The 20826-nt window shown below is 54.4% G+C and overlaps 1 protein-coding gene across 2 annotated transcripts in view; it reads left to right on the top strand.

Annotated features, from left to right (window-relative positions):
• Nucleotides 1-9486, top strand: part of LOC118001778 (thrombospondin-2) — a 25139-nt gene extending 15653 nt beyond the window's left edge. For both annotated transcript variants that reach the window (XM_034991921.1, XM_034991922.1), the window contains exons 14-22: nucleotides 1165-1272; nucleotides 1878-2037; nucleotides 2707-2825; nucleotides 3402-3636; nucleotides 4724-4951; nucleotides 5365-5636; nucleotides 6170-6267; nucleotides 7545-7684; nucleotides 8622-9486. In XM_034991921.1, coding sequence (XP_034847812.1) covers nucleotides 1165-1272; nucleotides 1878-2037; nucleotides 2707-2825; nucleotides 3402-3636; nucleotides 4724-4951; nucleotides 5365-5636; nucleotides 6170-6267; nucleotides 7545-7684; nucleotides 8622-8629 — 1368 coding nt within the window. In that variant the 3' untranslated portion in view covers nucleotides 8630-9486. The remainder of the gene's footprint in view (nucleotides 1-1164; nucleotides 1273-1877; nucleotides 2038-2706; nucleotides 2826-3401; nucleotides 3637-4723; nucleotides 4952-5364; nucleotides 5637-6169; nucleotides 6268-7544; nucleotides 7685-8621) is intronic.
• Nucleotides 9487-20826: the final 11340 nt, after the last annotated feature.

The following is a 20826-nucleotide window of genomic DNA, read 5'->3' as shown; positions in this document are numbered from 1 at the left end:
CCCAGGGGCTGACCCTACAGGTGCTGACCCCGCAGGGGCTGACCCCCGGGGGCTGACCCCCAGGAGCTGACCCCCAGGGGCTGACCCAGCAGGTGCTGACCCTGCAGGTGCTGACCCCGCAGGTGCTGACCCCTGGGGGCTGACCCTGCAGGTGCTGACCCCCAGGAGCTCTCGCAGGGGCTGACCCTGCAGGTGCTGACCTCCAGGGGCTGACCCCACAGGTGCTGACCCCCAGGTGCTGACCCCCGGGGGCTGACCCTGCAGGTGCTGACCTCCAGGGGCTGACCCCGCAGCTGCTGACCCTGAGAGCCTCCCGCAGGTGCTGACCACCGGGGGCTGACCCCGCAGGTGCTGACCCAGCAGATGCTGACCCCCGGGGCCTGATCCTGCAGGTGTTCATCCTGCAGGTGCCTCCTGCCCCCCACCCATCCAGGCATTCCCAGTTGGGGCGGTTGTGGCCGTTTGGACATAACTTATGGGTCTAAACAACTGGGAGCTCTGGTGGTTCCAGCTGCATCCTCAGCTCCACATGGCTCCCTTTCTTGAGGTGGTGACTTGCTGGAGAGCGCTTGTGTTCCGTCACATTTGTGGGACTGGGGGGGTCTGGGTGTGATGGCACCGGGGAGCCCTTGGCTGGCTCCAGGCGTGGCCCGGGTGGGTCTGGTCTGCTTGGAGGCCACCCGGGGACTTCTGTGGTACACAGGGGAACAGACCTGAAATGCAGCTCAGGTTTGAATTAGAGCATTGTTGGAGTCAAACAAAATGACTTCTCTAATTAGGTCAGTTATGCACATCTGTGAAGAGCTCACCGGGGAGATGATTTGGACTCTAGCCTCAGTTTCTGAGCGGGTGTCCACACCCGACTCCTGGCGCCTGTGGGCTGGGGAGGGCGCGTGAGTGCGGCTCTGTGAGCCGGGTCGCAGGGAGGAAGGGGCCCGCGGGCTCGGCCCTGCTCCAGGCTTCCCGAGCGGCGGACCCTCCCGCTCCTCGGGTTCCTGCTCTCATGGGGCAGCTTCCCGGGGGTCCTGGGCGAAGGACGCAAGCTTCCCTGTCTGGCGGCAGTGGCAGCAGGACGGCGTCCCTGCTGAGGACGGCTCCCGACCCGGATGGCACCAGTGGTGCCCCCTGAGCGTTCTGTAACTCGTGTGCATCCTGTGCTCGCAGGACAACTGCCCACTGCTGCCTAATTCTGGGCAGGAAGACTTCGACAAGGATGGCACCGGGGACGCCTGTGATGAAGATGATGACAATGACGGTGTGGATGATGAGAAGGTGGGGCCCGCGGGGCCACTCTGGCCTCCGGGGCGGGCGGCCGGGGGGACAGCCCCGCCCCGGGCCCCATACACGTCTGTGGCCCACATTCCCCCCACGCGACGCCGCATGGCAGGGTGCGGGCTGTGGGCGACACGCGGTGACCAGCAGTGCGTCGGGCCGTGGGCGCTCTGCTGGGATGGCTGCAGTAGTCCAGCGTCTTGCTCTGCTCACAGGGCCGGCCCGCTCCTGTGGGGGCCGGGGAGGAGCGCGGCTGGCCCACCAGGCGGCATGCGCTTGCCTTTAACGCAACGCGTACTCATTAGCGCTCTCTGAGGAGGGTGTTGCTGGACGTGCGTGACGTCCCGTGCAGCCCAGCGGGACAGGCCACCGGTTCCTGATCATGGCCGCCCCCACCCGACCCCCGCGCCCCCGGCTGGGTCCTCATGCACCAGCGCACTCACGCTGCGATGTACCTGCTCTCACCACGAAGCACACGGCATGCCGTCCTTGTCACAGGGAGGCAGATGCGCTGGGCTGGCTGACGGGCTCCGTCTGGACGGCGTGACTTGCAGCCCAGCGCAGCTCCCACGCGCGTCCCGACTCCTTCCCTTGCGTTTCCGTAGGACAACTGTCAGCTTCTCTTCAACCCCCGCCAATTCGACTACGACAAGGATGAGGTTGGGGACCGCTGTGACAACTGCCCGTATGTGCACAACCCTGCGCAGATCGACACGGACAACAACGGCGAGGGGGACGCGTGCTCCGTGGACATCGACGGGGACGGTCAGTCCTGCTCCTGGCTGTAGACGCGGGTTCGCGACCGGGCATGGCATCGTCCTCCCGTGGGCGTGGTGTGAGCTGGCCGCACGTGCGGCAGGCGCGAGATTAAACGGTGCTTAGCTGTTCCCGCGGGAGCCCAACCTCACCCGACCCGTCCTTCTTGGGGCCTGCGGGGGGTCGCCCGCCTCAGGACCTCCCTTCATAGAGCTGCAGACGTGGCATCTTCCTTCTCGTGACCCAGGGCCCTAGTCCCACGCCCTGTGTCCTTCGCGCTTACCCCTGTCAGAGCCCCAAGAGTGCAGTCCCATCTCCTCACGAGATCGCACCTCTGAGACATGTCTGAAGGCAGCGCCTGCCTCCCTGTCCGAGGATATTCCCCCCATGCCCTTACTTCTAACAACTCATGAGTTGGCCGTGGCAAAGCTGCCCACAGGGTCCCCCAGGTCACGTTCCGCCCGAGAGGCTGGTGCCCTGGAAGGGGGCTCTAGTTTAAGCTCAGGGGATTTGAACTTTAATGGGGAGTCTGACATATGTTCTTCCACGAATCCGATAATATTTACACTTCACCATAATCTTAGGTCCTTTTGTGTGAAATAAAAGTTTGGCTGGAAGTTGCTTAGTGCAGTAGGAAAAGCCCTGTGCCTTTTCCGTTTTCCCCTGGAATACCCACAGATGTCTTCAATGAGCGGGACAACTGTCCCTACGTCTACAACACTGACCAGAGAGACACGGACGGGGACGGTGTGGGCGATCACTGTGACAACTGCCCCCTGGTGCACAATCCCGACCAGGTAACCGACCACGTGCTCGATTGGCTGTGTCCACGGGCAGAAGGGGGCCCGGGGACCTTATCAGCCGTAGATAGATGTGTCTTCGTGGCTTATCCGTTAGCTCTGCCAACGAGTGACAGCAGAGACTTTTCAGTAATTTTAATTGAAAACATTCTGAACTCAGCGCTTCACTCTCGTATCTCGGTGGCCGAGGGCCAAATGCGTGGGTGCCTTCGCCGCCCTTCCTGAAGAGACTGTGCCTCCTTCCACTTATCTTCCCGTTTCCCTGAAGCAGACATGGGAACGGGCTTCTCCAGGTTTGCCTTCGGAAGACACCGAACGAAATGCATCGCGGTCGTGCCTGGGATATCCCATCGCAGACGACGTCAGAAAGGCACTTGGTTCTGTGGCGTTCATTCTTTCTGGTCTTCTTTTTGTGACGTGAGCCTGTGGAGAGCAGTCGTGGAGGGTGGAGCGTCCCGAAGCCGCCCCTTGACGCCGACAGCCCTCCCCGGGGCTCAGCCGCTCACATGCACGAGGCGGCCCAGGCCTGCACCCTGGGTGAGCACTCAGCATGGGTCCTGCTCTGTCCCCCAGACCGACGTGGACAATGACCTCGTGGGAGACCAGTGTGACAACAACGAGGACATCGATGAGGATGGCCACCAGAACAATCAGGACAACTGCCCCTACATATCCAACGCCAACCAGGCCGACCACGACCACGATGGCCAGGGCGACGCCTGTGACTCGGACGATGACAATGATGGGGTCCCCGACGACAGGGACAACTGCCGGCTGGTGTCCAACCCGGGCCAGGAGGACTCAGATGGTAGGTGCCACGCGGGGAGCCCATGGCCCAAGTCTGGGGGGCAGGGGCCACAGCTACTGGCCGTCTCTGCAGAGAGGCGCCCGTTACAGACGGGATGAGGTGGGGACCTGGTGTCATGACAGTGAGGGTTGGGACTTAGTCTTTTGAGGGCAAAGCAAGCAAAAAAAGGTGGGTGTGAACTATCAGGAAAAGGGACTGGTTTTCCAGGCAGCTGACCCCACCCAGGGGGCCGCCACAGGATTGGGGCCCCAGGGAGGGTCTCCAGTAGATAATGAGGAGCAGGCCGTGCTCGGGGCTTCTGGGGGAGCGTGAGAAACTGGCGGCAGGTGCGTGTGGCCCTGCCTGGCCTCCAGGAGTGGAGACGGGGTGTGGGTCCCCCCCGAGCCACGCGGATGTCTTCAGCGGGACACAGGAAGCCTGTCTGGACCCACGGTGCTCCGCTCAAGCTGCCCTGTGGGACGTGTGGGGGGGAGGGGCCGGCTCGCCCAGAGCGCGCAGGGCTTTCCCGTGTCCTCATGCATGCGGGTGTGTGCGCCTGTGTCCCCCTTGGTGGACGCATGTTACTGGTTCCCAGAATGTGACAGGAAATTAGCTGAACTTGGTACCTTTTTCTCCTTCTGAAGCAGTCGGCTCCCAAACGAGCTAGTGTAGGAAGCCTCCATCGGCCTGGGGGTGGTCATGCTTACTGCACACGGGCCGCTGTGGGGGCCGCAGTCCCCCGCATGCAGCCGGTGGTCTGGGCCTGCCGCGCACCCCCACCCCTTCTACCACCTCACTGACAAGTCGATAGAAGCTTCCAGAAAAAAGAACCTCCCCAGGGCAAGTCATTTATAGAGTAAGAACTCTGCTTTAAATCCGAACATCTGGGGCAGGATGATGAAGAAAGGTCGTGATAGAAGTTCCGAAAACTACCAGAAAGCAAAGCTGCAAGTTCAGCTTGGCATTCTAGCTGACAGCCCCCAGGCCCCACGGACCAGTGTCGAGTGGGGACCCTCGGGGCATCCCAGCGAGCGTGTGAGGACGCTCCAGAAAGGCCGATGCCAAACCATCTACTGTTTCCTCGTTCTCCTGCTTGTCCTGGCGGCAGGGGACGGGCGTGGGGACGCTTGCAAGGACGACTTTGACAATGACAGCATCCCAGACATCGATGACGTGTGTCCCGAAAACAGTGCCATCAGCGAGACTGACTTCAGGAACTTCCAGATGGTCCACCTGGATCCCAAGGGCACCACTCAGATCGACCCCAACTGGGTCATTCGCCACCAAGGCAAGGAGCTGGTGCAGACGGCCAACTCGGACCCTGGCATTGCTGTTGGTGAGCCTTGGAGACCCGCGCCGTCCTCGGTTCCTGGGGACAAGGTGCCCAGGGAGCACGCGGGAGGCTCGTGGGGCGGATTAGGGGGGGTCTCTCGGGAGTCCCTGTCCTTCCACATCTGCCTAAACGGTCTCGACGAGGGACTGGGGAGTCACCCATTTGGAATTTCATGTCCGGTACGCCCTTTATTTTATGGATTTGGTCCATGAAATGTTCCATGATACAGTAAAGCTCAGCTAACACTGTATGTGGGGTCTGAACATATCAAATCCCACACTTGTCAGTCACGTCCGGGTCTCAGACCCCGAGGTGAACCGTAATATCTGCACCCACTGACCCCGGGCTAATCCCGGCCTTTCCCTGAAGGCCGTTTCCGACTGAATCCTACCACTGAATGTTTCTCTGGCACCCAGGTTTTGATGAATTTGGGTCTGTCGACTTCAGCGGCACGTTTTACGTGAACACCGACCGGGACGATGACTACGCCGGCTTCGTGTTCGGCTACCAGTCCAGCAGCCGCTTCTATGTGGTGATGTGGAAGCAGGTCACGCAGACCTACTGGGAGGACCAGCCCACCCGGGCCTACGGCTACTCTGGCGTGTCCCTCAAGGTGGTGAACTCCACCACGGGGACCGGCGAGCACCTGAGGAACGCCCTGTGGCATACTGGGAACACCGAGGGTCAGGTGAGGACGCCCAGGCAGCCGGGCGCCGGGCCCTTGGAGTTGGCCCGGCAGCCACCATGGGTTCTCAAGAGAGCAGGCTACGCTCCAACCAAAGATGCCCCCTCCGTGTTGTCATCAATTTTAACTCAAGTTACGCTGGTTTTAACCCTCTTTTATGGAGAATCTACCTGACTAAAGATGCCAGGCCTGGTGCTTTTATAAACGCAATTGATGATTCTCTCGTAGGTTAAACACATTTCTAGAGGTAGGGAGAACTGGGTTTTAAGGTTAGGTGTTTTGCTGAAGGCCCCGTGTTGGGGCAGCAGAGGATGGAGACTCTGAATCCGTGGCTCTTAGCTCGGGACCACACTGCTCCCTGTCAGTGGATTCGAGCCACACGAGGGATTTAGGCCTTGAAACCCATCCGTCAGGCTCAGGGCTGCCAGAGCCGCAGGGACGGATTGCAAAGTAACGTCTTTGTTTCCCATCCGGCGCTGCGAGGCGTGGTCAACACCCAGGCGCCAACTGGACTCAAGACGGATGTGTTTCCGCAGGTCCGTACGTTATGGCACGACCCCAAAAACATCGGCTGGAAAGACTACACTGCTTATAGGTGGCATCTGACCCACAGACCCAAGACGGGCTACATAAGGTGAGAGTAGCTTAGCGCCGGCTCCTTCCCCCAAGTGACTTCCCGCTGCAGGAGTCTTTCCATTGGGAGGCAAGTCTGAACATTAAAGACATATCAGCCAGTGGGAACTCTAAGTCATATGCTGTCCTCTGGTCTCTTCCGCTTCACGCTTTCTATCCTGCATCTTCTACTGCACATCACTTATTAAAAAAATCTACAGAAGAGGAGAAAATCAAACTTGTCTTATTCATGTAACTCGGAGGATGATGAGCATCTTTCCTCCTAATGAATGTTCTGGGCAAGGGACAGAAAGTACACATTATTTTTTAAAAGATTTTATTTATTTATCTGTTAGAGAGAGACAGTGAGAGAGGGAACACAGCAGGGGGAGTGGGAGAGGGAGAAGCAGGCTTCCAGCCGAGCAGGGAGCCCGATGTGGGACTCGATCCCAGGACCCTGGGATCGTGACCTGAGCCGAAGGCAGATGCTTAACCAACTGAGCCACACAGACGTCCCCAGAAAGTGCAAATTAACTGCATCTTTGCAAAATTAACATGTTCTTCATTCAGAGAACAGATTCATAGTTATTTCTGGTATGTGAATGGCTGAATTTAAAACACATCTTCAAATAAAACTTTCACAGATATCAAGCTAACAGTATTTTGCTCTTTTGGCATGGCAGCTTTTGTAATTGATTTTGATGAAAACAAATGTGAATGATTTAAAATTTTTTTTTTTTTTTTTTTTTTGCAAAGTTAAGCTTGGCTAGAAAGGGCAGGGCTGGGTTGGATTCTTCACGGAGGCCAGGACTGTGTGTCTGCAGCGTGAACGAGCAGACCAGGGCAGGGAAAGCACAGACGCGCTGTCTGGGCGTGGACTTTCCTCGCCCACGTGCCGCCCTCCTGTCGGGGGGGGCGGGGGCTTAGCGCACGTAGTCCTGCTTCGGGCACTAGGGTTGAGCCCGTCCTTGTCACCAGGCAGTCCCAGCCTAGGGGGCCGGTGCAGGTGAGTGCGTGGCTTCGACACCATGTGCAGGCCACGGGGAGGGTGGCCCGGGTGGTGGGGACCTGGTGCCCAGGCAGAGGGGCTTGGAAATGATCCTCCCTCCGCCGGGCGGCTGTCTGGCTCTCGGAGCTCGGGACCAAGAGCTCTCTGACTGTGGCTGAGGGGCCAGTTGCAGCGAGTGGGGGGTCGTGGACCCGTGACCTGTTGCTGCTGGCTGGCTACGTGAAGAGAGAGCTGACCTCCCACCCTCCGGCATTCACGCCCTCTTTCTTTCTCCTGCGCCCTGTTTCCAGAGTCTTAGTGCATGAAGGAAAGCAGGTCATGGCGGACTCAGGACCAGTCTACGACCAAACCTACGCTGGCGGGCGGCTGGGTCTGTTTGTCTTCTCTCAAGAAATGGTCTATTTCTCCGACCTCAAATATGAATGCAGAGGTGGGTGAGAACACCATTGGGTGGGAGGCACAGAGAATGGGGAAGGGACATGCATTTTAACTTTCCTTTTATAAACACAGCACATTAGGGCAATAAGCAACTGTTTTGTTTGGTCAGCTTTTTTGTTTGTTTGTTTCATTATCTGTTTGTTTTAAATTGAATGTGAATTCCTTTGGTAGAACAAACACTTTCCAATTATTCACAGGCTCTGCCTATTCACATTGTGCTCTATCCTTTAGCTGTGTACATTTTGTATACCTTCTGGACCTCTAATGGCATTTTAGATTGTTACCTTTGCTAAAAAAAGGGAAAGAAGGAGGGGAGGAAGGGAGGAAAGGAGGAAGGAAGGATGGAAGGAAGGAATGGAGGAAGGAAGGGAGGAAGGAAGGAAGGAAGGAATGGAGGATGGAAGGGAGGAAGGAAGGAAGGAAGGAAGGAATGGAGGATGGAAGGGAGGAAGGAAGGAAGGAAGAAGGAGGAGGGAGGGGAGGGAGGAAAGAAGCAAGCAGGAAGGGGGATCTCTGCAGTTATCTCTCGAGGAATGTATTTGAATCACAATATTGCAGACCTGGAAGGCTGCTCCCCATACCTTCATAAGTGCGTGAAAATAACCCCTCCTACTCATAAGGTCAGTGAGGCTCCGAGGTACCTCTCAACAATCACACACTGAAAATTACACATAAAGCGAGAAAGGGAACATGAGAACGTTGCTTCTGGTGATGTGTTTTTTTTTTCCGTCGGTTGGGTTGTCTTTCAAGACATGACACGTTCCCTTCCTTCTTTCCATGCATGCATCCAACCATTCATCCACCCGTCCATATTGTGGATTTTTAAAAACTTAAGATGATGTTTTAGGTTACAGGCAGAACAAAATAAAAGAAAACGAAACCCATGGTCCAGCCGTCCTAATTCCGCTCGTTGTGTTTTCTTTTTGTAGACGTCTAAGCAAGACTTGCTGTACTTCCAGACATGAACTGTAGATGCTGTTACCTAGACCCCACCGTGTGCTGGTGCTTCAGCTTCTCTGTCTTTAGCAGCAGCTCCTGTCCTTGATCTTGACGTCGAGGGTCGTTCACCATCATCGACCCCGAGCCCAAGCGCCTTCAGAGGATCAGTGTTGGTGGACATCCAGCCCGCTACAAGAAGGCAGCCTGATGACGCGCGAGGCTTTCTGTGCAGTGACACTTGAGCATGGCATTACGTCGTTTCTTTCTTGTTTGTTTAAAAAGAATGACGTTTGCATAAAATGTAATTACTTATTGTATTTATGTGTATATGGAGTTGAAGGGAATATTGTGCGCAAGCCATTGTCATAAATTAAGCAGGAAAAATATTGCTCCGTGATGTTCAGTGCTCGAAGCCATTTCCGTTCCTGGGTTAGAGCTGCTCTGCGGTAGCCGGTGGTCCCGTTCGGTCGACCCCGAGACGGGGCCGCTGGAGTATGAAGTGCCGTGGGGGCAGAGAGGGCAGGAGACCGGTCGCACGCGTGGGGAGCCAGCCCTCTAATCGGCACACTAGCACTAATGACGAGAACAAACGGAAGCCCCTCCCCGCACGCCCCTGCCCCCCGCGGAAGCCCACGTGCTTGGCAGAGGTGCAGCTGTGCCTGAGAGGGGCCCGCCTGCAAAGCGGGGCTAGCGTGGGTCCCGATGTGGGCCCAGCAAAGCCTCCTGTAGGGCGGCTGACCACTCCCACCCACAGGCTGGAGGGAACGCCGCTGCTGTCCCCTGATTTTGCCTTCTCATCGCCGGCTTCCTGCTCGAGCTGCCTTGCCGATCTCTGCTACCGGAGAGCGGACCAGCAGACGGACATATCCACAAACGCGCCTAACATCTACTGCTTATTCTAGGCTTCGAAACGATGCCAAAGTGGCTTTTACCTAATCTGGCAGCACTTTCCACCAAGGCTCCAGTTAAAACTGTTTTGCTAATATTTATTAAATGACTAGATGCAGCTTCATTCACCAGTAACTTATTTTAAATATGTCAAGTTACACATGTCGCACAATTACTCGGAATAAACATATAATGCATATATGATAATATAAAGGTACAGTTACAACAAAATACCTTCCTGTCAAGATACAAGCTTTATAGCAATATGTTGTCATGATAAAGCATGCTGAAAATGGAGGGGAACAGGTCAGTGAGAGTGAAGAGTTCGTAATGGAACCTTAACGGATACTGTTGTCCGCAGCTGTAAGTCGGTCTTCTTTCCCGTTGCCTGTCTGCTGTACGTAGGATTTAAGACTTGGAATGCTGAAGGAAAATCAGCATAAGCCTTGCCAGACACACCCATTAAGCAGTCATACAACAATAGACACAAGTTTGTGTGTGTTTGTTTCCTGCCTTAAATTGCATGATCTTCCTACAGGAAATATTAATCTCGCTCCGCATAAGGGGTTTAAGAAGAGAAGTTTGTCTTGTCGGAGGCGGGCAAATCTTTCTCCCCTTTCTGTCGATGGCGATCTCATGTCTATGTAAAGTACAGAGGATCCATAACTTTTGTCTTAACTTGCACATTTCATTCGATAAAGTTATGTTTGTTGCTTCCTTCGAGGGTGATTTTTTGTTTTGCTGCACTTTTCTGTAGAACCGCGTCCCCAGGACAGCAGGGTGTGGGAGACCGGACTAAATGTAACGGTCGTGGAGACCACGGAGGTTTCTGTGTTGGCGTCCCTTAGCCAAGCAGCACAGTTCTGTGGGATGATGATGTGAATATTTAGAATGTACCATAGTTTTTTTGGTAAATTATTTATGTTTTTTTGAACAAACTTCTCTTCCAGATTGATGAAACTTCATTTGTTCTGCCAAAGACTGTAAATATTTATTTATTTGTTCACATGGTCAACATTTCACCGCTGAAACCCTGCATTTAGCTAGAGCCTCATTTTTATACTTTAAGGATTAATAACAGGAAATAAATTGTACAAAGGTTTTCTATAAATGAATCTCTCTCCCTTTTTTAAAAAGAAGTAGCAGGGTTTCTCTTGGGGGGAAGGGAGACAAACCCCAATAGGGGAGCATTGAGCTCGTTTGGTTGCAGGTCGTCCTGCTGCCTTTCATGTGGTGAAGGTGTAGGTTTGGGGTCCTCGTGGAGAAAACAGCTCCGTTTAGGGCCGACCTCCTGGGTTCCGTCGGCCACCAGAGCTGAGCGTGACGTGGTCATCAGGCGCCCCTTCCTCCTGCGGCTCCTCCAGCAAGCACGGGAGAAGAGGCGCACAGTGGGTTTTGGCTAGCGTGACTGAGGTGAATCAGGGGCACGTTACCACACGGGAGACCCCCCACCGATGCAGCTGTATTTCTCTGAGCTGTCCCCAATCCAAACAGAGACAGAGGAGTGCACATCAAATCCGCACACACACACGCCGCGCCCCGTAGCAGGAGGTGTGGGGTTTCCGAGCATTATGGTTGAGTCAAACAGAGGGGGAAAGACGGGGCAACACGCACGTTGGAGCAAGAAGGTGCAGGACAGGCCGTCTGGGGAGACGGGACGGGACGAAGCCCTGCTTTGATCTGGGGGGTGAAATGGCGACATAAATGTGGAGGGAGAGACCGGGTCTCTGTACACCAAGCAGGAAGCCTTTGAACAATATAGAAAGAAATCAACGAGGGAAGTGATTTTGGTTGTAGGTGATGTTGGAGGGAGCTTAATGTACATTTTACTCGAGAAATAAAAGCGACACGTTTTGTACTGATGCTTAGGAGGCAGGCATGAGGCTGAGATATGTTTCTCCACACGTTAATTTTTTTGTGATTTATGGTAGAAGTCTGTGACGGGCTGGGGGCTCCCTGCCCGTGGTCCCTGGGGCCGGCCCCTCCAGGACTGACTGTGTCTGTGACCGACAGGAATGAGGCATTGCTGGAACGGGACACGTTCCCCAGGCGCAGTGAGCGCTAAGAGCTGGGCACACCGCGAGCACACCCCTGCCGCGGGCCGCCAGTTGATGAGGTAGTCGACATCCTGATTCCCAAGGATCCGGAATGGGCTCCATAATCACCAGGGGGAGTCGGTTCTGGGACAGAGTCCCGGCCCTGAACCATCACCAGCCGCTCCCACCGTGGGTTTAGTGGGGGTCCCTCCCCAGGATTCCTGTGGGTTGTGACATCTCAGGCAGGTTTTGCTCAGTTAGTCTGAGTTCCACAAAGTCGAGTTTTGGCCCTGGTAGCAGGATGGGACCGGGGCCTGCAGAGAAACCCATACCACCGCGGCCCTGGCCCAGTGGCCGACCGTGAAGCAGAAACCCAGTATCTGCCGAGCAGGTTCTGGGAAGGCCGGGGAAACACCCTCCAACCGATCGGACTGGGCCACAGCCTGGAATCCCAGTCGGGGAGGGAAGAACCTGGACTTCTGGGGAAGGCCGAGCCTGGCCGAGCCTCTTCCCAGCGTAGGGACGCAGGGGGCGGGGAGGCAGTGAGGTCCGGGCTGCGTTCAGCCAGTGTCAGCACAGCGAGGGGAAGCCGGTGGGCACTCCTGCCAAGAAGTCTGGGCCCTGAGCTGCCAAGTGTCAGCCCACAGCCCCCGGCTGACCCTCACTGTCCTTGCACTACGTGGGCGGCCCGGCCCTGGGCGCTCAGGGGGCCTGGTAGCTGCAGGCCGGCCTCACGGCCCAGCTTCCTCTCACGTCTCCTGACACGAGACCGCCTGAAAACTCTTACCACTTTTCAGACGTTGCTTTCTCCAAGGAACGGCTGTTTCACCCCAAACACACCAAATGCATTGTGAGAAGTGACATTTTGACACCCCAGTCCAGCAGACACCCTGGGCACACACCTCGGCGCCTGGAGCAGTTAGGTCAAGTGCCCGCGTGTGGGTGGACGCGGGACAGTCAGTGTTGGGACCAGCTGCCCAGGAGGAGTGAGGAGGAGGACGGCTCCCCCCAGCCCCAGCCGTGTCTGCCCGCCGGTCCCCACGGCCCCCGGGACACACTGGGACTCAGCCTTCCCTCTGCCCCGGCGAGTTTTCTCTCTGCCGTAACTTTATGTTAAAAGGACAGCCTGACTGCAAGTTAACTGTGAGCATCCAAAGGGTTTTGAAAAAAAAAAAAATTGAGTAAAAAGAAAAATTGTTCACATGAAAAAACTTGGTTACACTTTATTTTCTATGGTATTTATTTACCTTCAGATTGTTGTTTATTATTTATATAAATTAGTTTTGTTGTTCCGTGGATTTATTTTTCTATTTGTGAAAATTGCTTAGTTATTCTGGGTTGGGACAGAATGCATGTAATCTTTCCCACTTAAAAATGGAATTATTGTTCTTTTTAATATGGTTTCAGGAACAAAATACATGGCTAAACAAGACATACATTAAATATGTTACTATATGTTTAATGTGGAATATTTAAAGCCATGTATTTAAGGTTGTACTTAATATTATGCAGCCACTTCACACCACCTCATGAAGACACAGCCTCTCCGTCACGGATGATCTCCTCAGAAGTCGCTACCCTGCAGATAAGAATCACTGCATTCAGGAAGAGAGTTTCAGCTACTCTGGAAGGTGGAGGCAGGAGATTCACATCAGGAGGATTCCATCAGATTCTGGAGTTTCTTTCTGTGTTTGGGGAGACTCCCGCACAAGGGAACAAGGAAGCATGCTCCAGCGGCCTATCCTGGCACCTAGACAGCTGACCGAGTTTGGGCTGTGGCATGTCATTTGTTAAAGGATACGATACCTGCCATCCTGAAATCTATTGCTAGAATGCCACGATATCTCATTTAAAGGACTTCTTAAATAATTTCTTTTGTTTTAGATTCCCAGGATCTTTCTTTTCTAGTGGTATATTTTTCAGAGATTAAAAAAGTGGGAGTACACCTTAAATTTTTATTTATTTGAGAGAAAGAGACAGAGCATGAGCGGGGGCGGGGGGGCGGCAGAGGGAGAAGCAGGCTCCCCACTGAGCAGGGAGCCCGATGGGGGACTCGATCCCAGGACCCCGGGATCATGACCTGAGCCGAAGGCAGTTGCTTAACGACTGAGCCACCCAGGCACTCCTATGATATTTATTGTTTAATTAAAAGATCAGTTGCTGTGGAAAACAGTATGGCGGTTCTTTAAAAAGTTAAACACAGAGTTACCATGTGACCCCACAAGTCCACTCCTAGACACACACCCCAACGACCTAGAAACAGAAACTCAGACAAATACTTATCCCCAGGGGACCCCTGCTCAGCAGGGAGCCTGCTTCTCCCTCTCCCAATGACCCTCCCCTCTGCTCGTGCTTTGTCTCTCTCTCTCTCAAATAAATACATAAAATCTTTAAAAAAATACTTGTTTTTCCCAGCACCATTTATTGAAGAGACTGTCTTTTTTCCATTGCATATTTGTTGCTGCTTTGTCGAAGATTATTTGACCAGAGAGTTAAGGGTCCATATCTGGGTTCTCTATTCTGTTCCATTGGTCTGTATGTCTGTTTTTGTGCCAGGACCATGCTGTCTTGGTGATCACTGCTTTGTAATATAGCTTGAAATCAGGCAACGTGATGCCCCCAACTTTGTTTTTCTTTTCAACATTTCCTTGGTGATTCAGGGTCTTTTCTGATTCCATACAAATTTTAGGATTGTTTGTTCCAGCACTTTGAAAAAAGTCATTGGAATTTTGAACGGGATGATGTTGATGTTCACAGCAGCAATGTCCGCAATAGCCAAACTGTGGAAAGAGCCGAGATGCCCTTCAACGGATGAATGGATAAAGAAGATGTGGTCCATATATACAATGAAATATTACTCAGCCATCAAAAGAGATGAATACCCAACTTTTACATCAACATGGATGGGACTGGAGGAGATTATGCTAAGTGAAATAAGTCAAGCAGAGAAAGTCAATTATCACATGGTTTCACTTATTTGTGGAACATTAGGAATAGCATGGAGGACATTAGGGGAAGGAAGGGAAAAAAGGGGAGAAATTGAAGGGGGAAATGAACCATGAGAGGCTATGAACTCTGAGAAACAAACTGAGGGTTATTAGAGGGGGGTGGGGGATGGGTTAGCCTGGTGATGGGTATTAAAGAGGACACGTTCTGCATGGAGCACTGGGTGTTACACGAAAACAATGAATCGTGGATCACTACATCAAAACTAATGATGTACTGTATGGTGATTAACATAACATAATAAAATTAAAAAAAAAAAAACCTGTCCCCAAATGTTCTTAACACATTATCCACAACAGTGAGAAGGTGGAAACGGTTTAAACTTCCTGCAGCAGATGAATAGGTAGACAAAATGAGGCTTATCCGCATAGTGGAGTATCATTCAGCCATAATAGGAGGAAGTGCAGAAAGAAGCCAGCTACAGGTTACATATTGTATGATTCCATTTATCTGAAGTTTCCAGAGCAGCTAAGAAGAGACAGAGCACACAGGTGGTCTCTGGGGGCCACGGGATGATTGCTCAGTGGGCACAGAAGTTTCTTTTGGGGTGATCACATGATTTGGAACTAGACAGAAAGGATGGTTTTACCACGTCGTGAATGCATGAAACCCCACCAGGTTGTACCCGTTAAAATAGCTAATTTTATGTTTCCATGAACTTCACCTTGATGAGAAAAAGGACCGTGAGGAACACAGGTCTGTGGTACCTGCTCTGTGAACGAGCCACTCCAACTGATTTCAGGACGTTTGCTTTGTGAACATGCAGGTTTCTGGTGAACAGGGACAGGTCAGCACGGGGCCGTGAGGACGCCCCCAACCCTTCACCCTTCTCTTGTGGTTCTGCTTTTTCTCTCTGGCCCTTATTCCTGCCAGGCCTCCTCTTTCCCTTTAAACTTGGTGGGATCCTGACCTGGGAGGAAAGAAAACAGGCTGAGAGGTGAGAACAGACCCAGGAGTCGGTGTCTGTGACCTGACTTCAGACCTTGACTTACATCCTCAGAGCCTCGCTCTTCCTGCCGGGAGATGGAACAGTCGTATCCACCCCGAGCTTCCCTGAGAGAAAGTGAGGTGAGGTGTGTCGGGCTCAGAGTGACTCGGGGTGACCCCTGCTCGTCCCTGTGGGTGCAGGCAAGCTGGGGTGTCCGGGAGGTGGATCCAGAGAGTGAGGCGGTCACAGAGGTTTAACTCTGCTTCAGGAGAGACCGCTCGGCAGACGCGGTATTTGGAGAAGCCGCTGTGACCTCACCTGCTGAGCCTCCGCGGCCTGGCCTCCACCCCATGCAGCCCTGTCTCTTCCGCAGAAGCCGGCCGTGTGACGCGAGCCACGGGTCTCGCTCAGACAGAGACCCTGGACCCCTCGAAGCCGCCACGAAGAATGAGGAGCACGTGCACCTGGGCGCTTCTCTGACCACCAGTCTTTCCTTGTTTCTCAAAGACCTCCTTGATCTTGAAGGGTCGAAAACTCCTACACTGGGCAGTTTGTTCAGACGCCGTGGGAGAGCACGCATGTGGGTGCGTGTGCACACGTGTTTCCTGAGTGAAGGCTGGGACAGACACTGTGCACGCATCACACTGTTTTCTAAGCAGCTTGTGTTTCCTGTTGGTTTCCGTCCTCCCCGTGAGGAAACAGAGGCTCGGGACAGCGAGCGGCTTCTCTGAGGCCCGGCCGCCGGATGGAGAGTGGGGCGCCCGAGCTTTCTTGTGAGGAACTCCATCTTTTTGAGAGTCTGGATTTGGGGTTGCTGCTGCCTTCTGATGGATTCCATCAGAGCAGAAGGGGGTGTTAACTGCCTGACTGGACTTTGGGGTTGGCGGTCCTGCGGGCGGGGGCCTTCCGAGTCGTCAGCAGGGCTCCGTCACTCACGGGAGCGAGTCCGGGAGTGCATCCAGCCTGTGGGCGATGGGTCTTTCTCACCCGGAGCCCGAGCCTGTCTACACAGCTACAAGAGTGTGGCTGAACTCAACAGTCAAGGGGACTATTGGGTTAAACGAATAAGTGATTGTTGCAGACGACTGTGGGTCCGGGAGCCTGTGACGCAGTTGTGTGGACCCTGAACTCAGCTGGGGCTTGAGTAAGTCCTTCAGGCCTTGTGCACGTCGGGCTGGCCATGTAGGAATCGAGGGGCCCGTCCCAACACCCTCAGCGTGTGGTTTGAACCTTCAGAGACCTGTGGAGGTAAGGCTCTGAGCGGAGGCGCCCGCCGACAGTAGGCAGCCCCTGGAAAGCCATGACCATTGTTATTTGCATGGAAGTTACTAGACTCAGCCTGGAAGACATCTGGACATTTTGAGTGTCGTGTCTCATGTTGGGCAGGCACGTGGTTCTGCAGCCCTGTGGGCTCAGCCATGAACCGGCTGGCTGTGTGTCTCTGGGACAGTGACTCAACTATCCTGAGCTTGTTTCCCCATCTATTATACAGCAGAGGTAACACATTCCTTACGGGGTTACTGTGAGAATTAAAGGATATTAAAAGCAGTAGCAATGACTGAAACTGGACTTGAGGTGATTTGGAGAAGGTAGAAGATGAGAACGAGAGGGAGCCTGCGGGCAGGAGAGAGGCGTGCACACTGCAGGTGGAGGACAGGGGCTCTGGGAGCCACGGGAGATTCTGGAGGAAGAGCAGCTGGGCTAACAAAGCTCCTGAGGACAGAGCTGGCGTGGGGAGCCTGAGCTGGGCTCAGGGAACTTGGAAATGCTCCCTGCAGAGGTTCTGCAGGAAGGATGGGGGCCCGGGCGGGCGAGCTCACCTGGTCCTTCTGCTCCTCCTAACCCCACAGGAAGGCCATCAGCTGCACAGAGAGCTTGGGATTTGGGCCTGACCTGGAAGATCCTGAGCGGGTGAGGATGCATCCACAGAAGGGGTCCTGAAGCAAAGATGCCCGTAGCAAGGAGTGAGCCTTCACCTTTTTCTTGACGCTCACATTACTGTCTGTCTTATGAGAAAAAGTACAAGCTCCCATTAAAAATACTTAGGACAAAATTCCTAAAGGAACTGAAAGCATGTGAGGGGGGTCTGGATGAAAGCTCTCCAGCCCTCGCGCTGTGACAGGTGACTTGACGCAGGTGTGCACCTGCTGGGCACCACTCGCGGGTGGAAGGACGGGCTGCATCAGCAGGCTTCTATAAGGGAACCTCTTTCCAAGAAGAACTTCCGTTAGGTCTCGGCAGGAACAAAAGGAGGCCGAGGAAGCCTGGAGAGGAAAGTGGAGCACATTGAGGACTCAGCCGGGCTCAAGGTTCCTCCCCGCATCTTAGAGTAGGGTGACGTGATACCACCCGCCCTGGCCAGACCCGGGCAGGTGTGAGAAATGGGAGCAAGCCGGGGGCACCCTGTGTGTGGGAGGACGAAGCTGGGAGCAGCGAGCCTGGGATGGGTGAGGCCCCGGCACAGAGGGCAACCTCCCCAAGCAGCAACCGCCGAAGGAGACGCAGAAGCATCTCAGAAACACCCAAAACCTAATCAAAACGTCCTGGGTGTAACCTTCCAGAGGAATGCATTTGTAAAAGCTTCAGTGTGTTCCTCTGTAGGTCGATTTGCTAAGAGACGATTGTGCTGTTGGAAAAAGGATGGTGAGCCATGGACCCCAGACAAAGGGGTGGCGGGGAGGGAGGGCCGGCCGCAGGGCCAGCCAGCGGGCTTCCCAGGAAGCATGCGGACGCCCAGACGGCTCCATCCTCAGAGGACCGGGCAGTCATGCTGCGATGCTTACCAGAGTTTGGTGGTTACAGCTTTTATGATAACAAAAGATTAGTTTCCTTGGGTTGATTCTCTAATAACCAAGGAAAGTTTGTAATTGGGCTTTGTCTTAGCTCGGTTCCCTTAAAGCAGAGCACGGCCACGGGTGTGGGATTAGGTCATTTAGTTTGGAGGTGGTTCTGGGAAGCTGGACCAGGAGCTGGGAAGGGAGAGGATTAATACACACACCCAGAGTGTGAATCGCTGTGCACAACCCAGCGCAGGTCTCCCCAGGCTGTTGGAGGAACCAGAGGGTCCCTGTGAAAGAAAGGGATCTGGCGTTTGTCCTCCCCTAGCCCCGGGGCTCCCCCTGCCCCTCGGCCCGAGCTGCACTCACTGTGGGCTGAGCAGGAGGAAGGGGCTGCAAGGGGCTCAGCGCCAGAGCCTGTCTCTTTGCACGAGGCCGGAGGGACGGAGGTGCCATGGGGGCGGCAGCCCCCGCAGAGCAGGTGTTCCTGCGGTGGAGACAGCTCTGCCCCTGAAGGTCCGTCCCGGGCAGGACAGGGCACACGTCTGGGCACTGACATCCTGGCAGAGCAGCCGTCCCCCCCGCACTCAGGCCTTCACCCAGAGCCTGCCCGCGGCACGACCTCCAGGGCATGCTCAGCCCTGACGGCGTGCCCTCGGGTCCAAGCTGGGTTTCTGCTGCGTTCATCCCAAAGGCAGGCATCCCACGGGCCCAGCTTAGAGGTCACCATTTTGAGTTCAAAACAGCACTTTGCGCTGTGTGCTGGGACTCCTGAGGCAGAGCCTGTGTCTGGGAGATTCCTGCTCCTGGAGGGGCCCCCGTCTCTTGTTGTGGGGTGCTGGCAGCAGAGGACGAGGGCAGGCTGGTGCAGGAAGGGGCACCATGCCGTTTTTGTCTTCCTTCCCCATCTCATGCCGAACCCCTACCTGAACCCCTGTGTGGGCACGGCTGCCTTTGTAGCATCAGGATATGAGGTTTTGTTTCAACAGATCTGACTAATGCAAAGAGTTCAGGACCTTTGAAAGCTGAGTGGGACTCGGCTCGGGGCCTGGGGCTGGAGTCCCGTTGCTGTGGCCACCGTCCCCTCGGCAGGTCCCGTCTGTCCTGCGGCAGCGTCTGTCCAGCTTCACCTGAGCCCTCGGATCCCCGAGGCGATGAGGCAGAGCGGAGGAGGCCAGTCACCCCGGCATCAGGGGTGGGGATGCGAGTGGCCCTGAGCTGGTAGCAGCTTCCCTGCGGGTCTGAAGGAGCAGAAAATGGGCGGGGACCTCTCGGATTCAGAGGGTGGGACCGAGGGTCCGGTCACGGGGTCAGGTTTGTGGAGATGGAGCGTGAGGACGAGGGAGAGCCTGGGCCCACGGGAGCAAGCGTGCTGAGGCAGAGGAGGGCCACGCGAGGCGCTCGCAGACACGCTGTCCCCAAGCAGGGACGCAGGCCCTCAGTCCTACCTGCCCGTGGGAGAGGGCATCCTCGTGCAGCGTCTTCCCGACCTAGTGAGGGGGCCGGAAGGCAGAGCAGGTTCCAGGCGGGTCTCTGGCCAAGTGAGAGGATGATGCTGGAGGTTGGAGGAGGCATGGGGTCTCTGTGAGTTCTCTGCCTGCTCTTCTGCCGCCCTCCCCACCCTCCTGTTGCTCGTCACGCTCAGTGGCAAGGTGATGAAAGAGAAATTGCTACCAAAATATATTCTGGATGCGGTAAAATTAAACTTAAAATACCATGCAGTTATAAAAAGGAAAACTAGAAATTTGATACCTGATTACTCACTTGGTTTTAATAACAAATGAGCTCGTCCAGGAAGACAGAGTGATCCTTTCTGCAAATGGGCGCCTCAGTGGAGGCACCGAAAGGCCGTGTATGATCTTAAAGCAAAATGTGAAGGAATCAGGATCCCTAGTCTTGATCCTGTGACTCTTGGGATATTATTTTACCTGTGTGTGAACACAAGTTTCCTTTTGTGGAAGCAGGCGCTGCTTTGTAACAGGAAGCATAAGCTTTGGACACGAACTCCAGGCCTGTCATTTCTGAGCTTGCCGGACACCCAGTTGTCTCATCGGTAGAATGGGGACCCTGCAGGTGCACAGAGACTCTCCGAGCGTCTCATGGGGCCCCCAGGGTCTCAGTACATTGCTTTCCCTCCCCGTCGCTGAGTTCCTTGGAGCACAACCGGAATTCACATTGTCGGCGGCCTCCTGTGGTTCAGAGACCCCCACCTGTCTTTCTTCCACCAGGATTTGGAAGTTTTAAGTCCTGTTCTTTCTTTGTGTGTGTGTTTGTTTGTTTTCCTGTTTGAGACCCACTTCAGTTATTACAGACACTGTTTGGAGTTGATTTCGTGTTTGGTTTCCCCTGGTAGTTTAATAAAATACAAGTTTTATGTATTTTAATAACACTAAATTACGGGGCATTAATCTCATCATGGTGTTTCATATATCTTCTATTTTTATTTTTATTTTTTTAAGATTCTATTTATTTATTTGACAGAGAGAGACACAGCGAGAGAGGGAACATAAGCAGGGGGAGTGGGAGAGGGAGAAGCAGGCTTCCCGCCGAGCAGGGAGCC

The sequence above is a fragment of the Mirounga leonina genome, unplaced genomic scaffold, assembly GCF_011800145.1.
Source record: "Mirounga leonina isolate KUSES-001 unplaced genomic scaffold, KU_Mleo_1.0 Mir_54, whole genome shotgun sequence".
Classification (NCBI taxonomy): Eukaryota; Metazoa; Chordata; class Mammalia; order Carnivora; family Phocidae; genus Mirounga; species Mirounga leonina.
The sequence above is the reverse complement of the archived record's forward strand: the minus strand, read 5'-3'. Positions and strand labels throughout refer to the sequence as shown.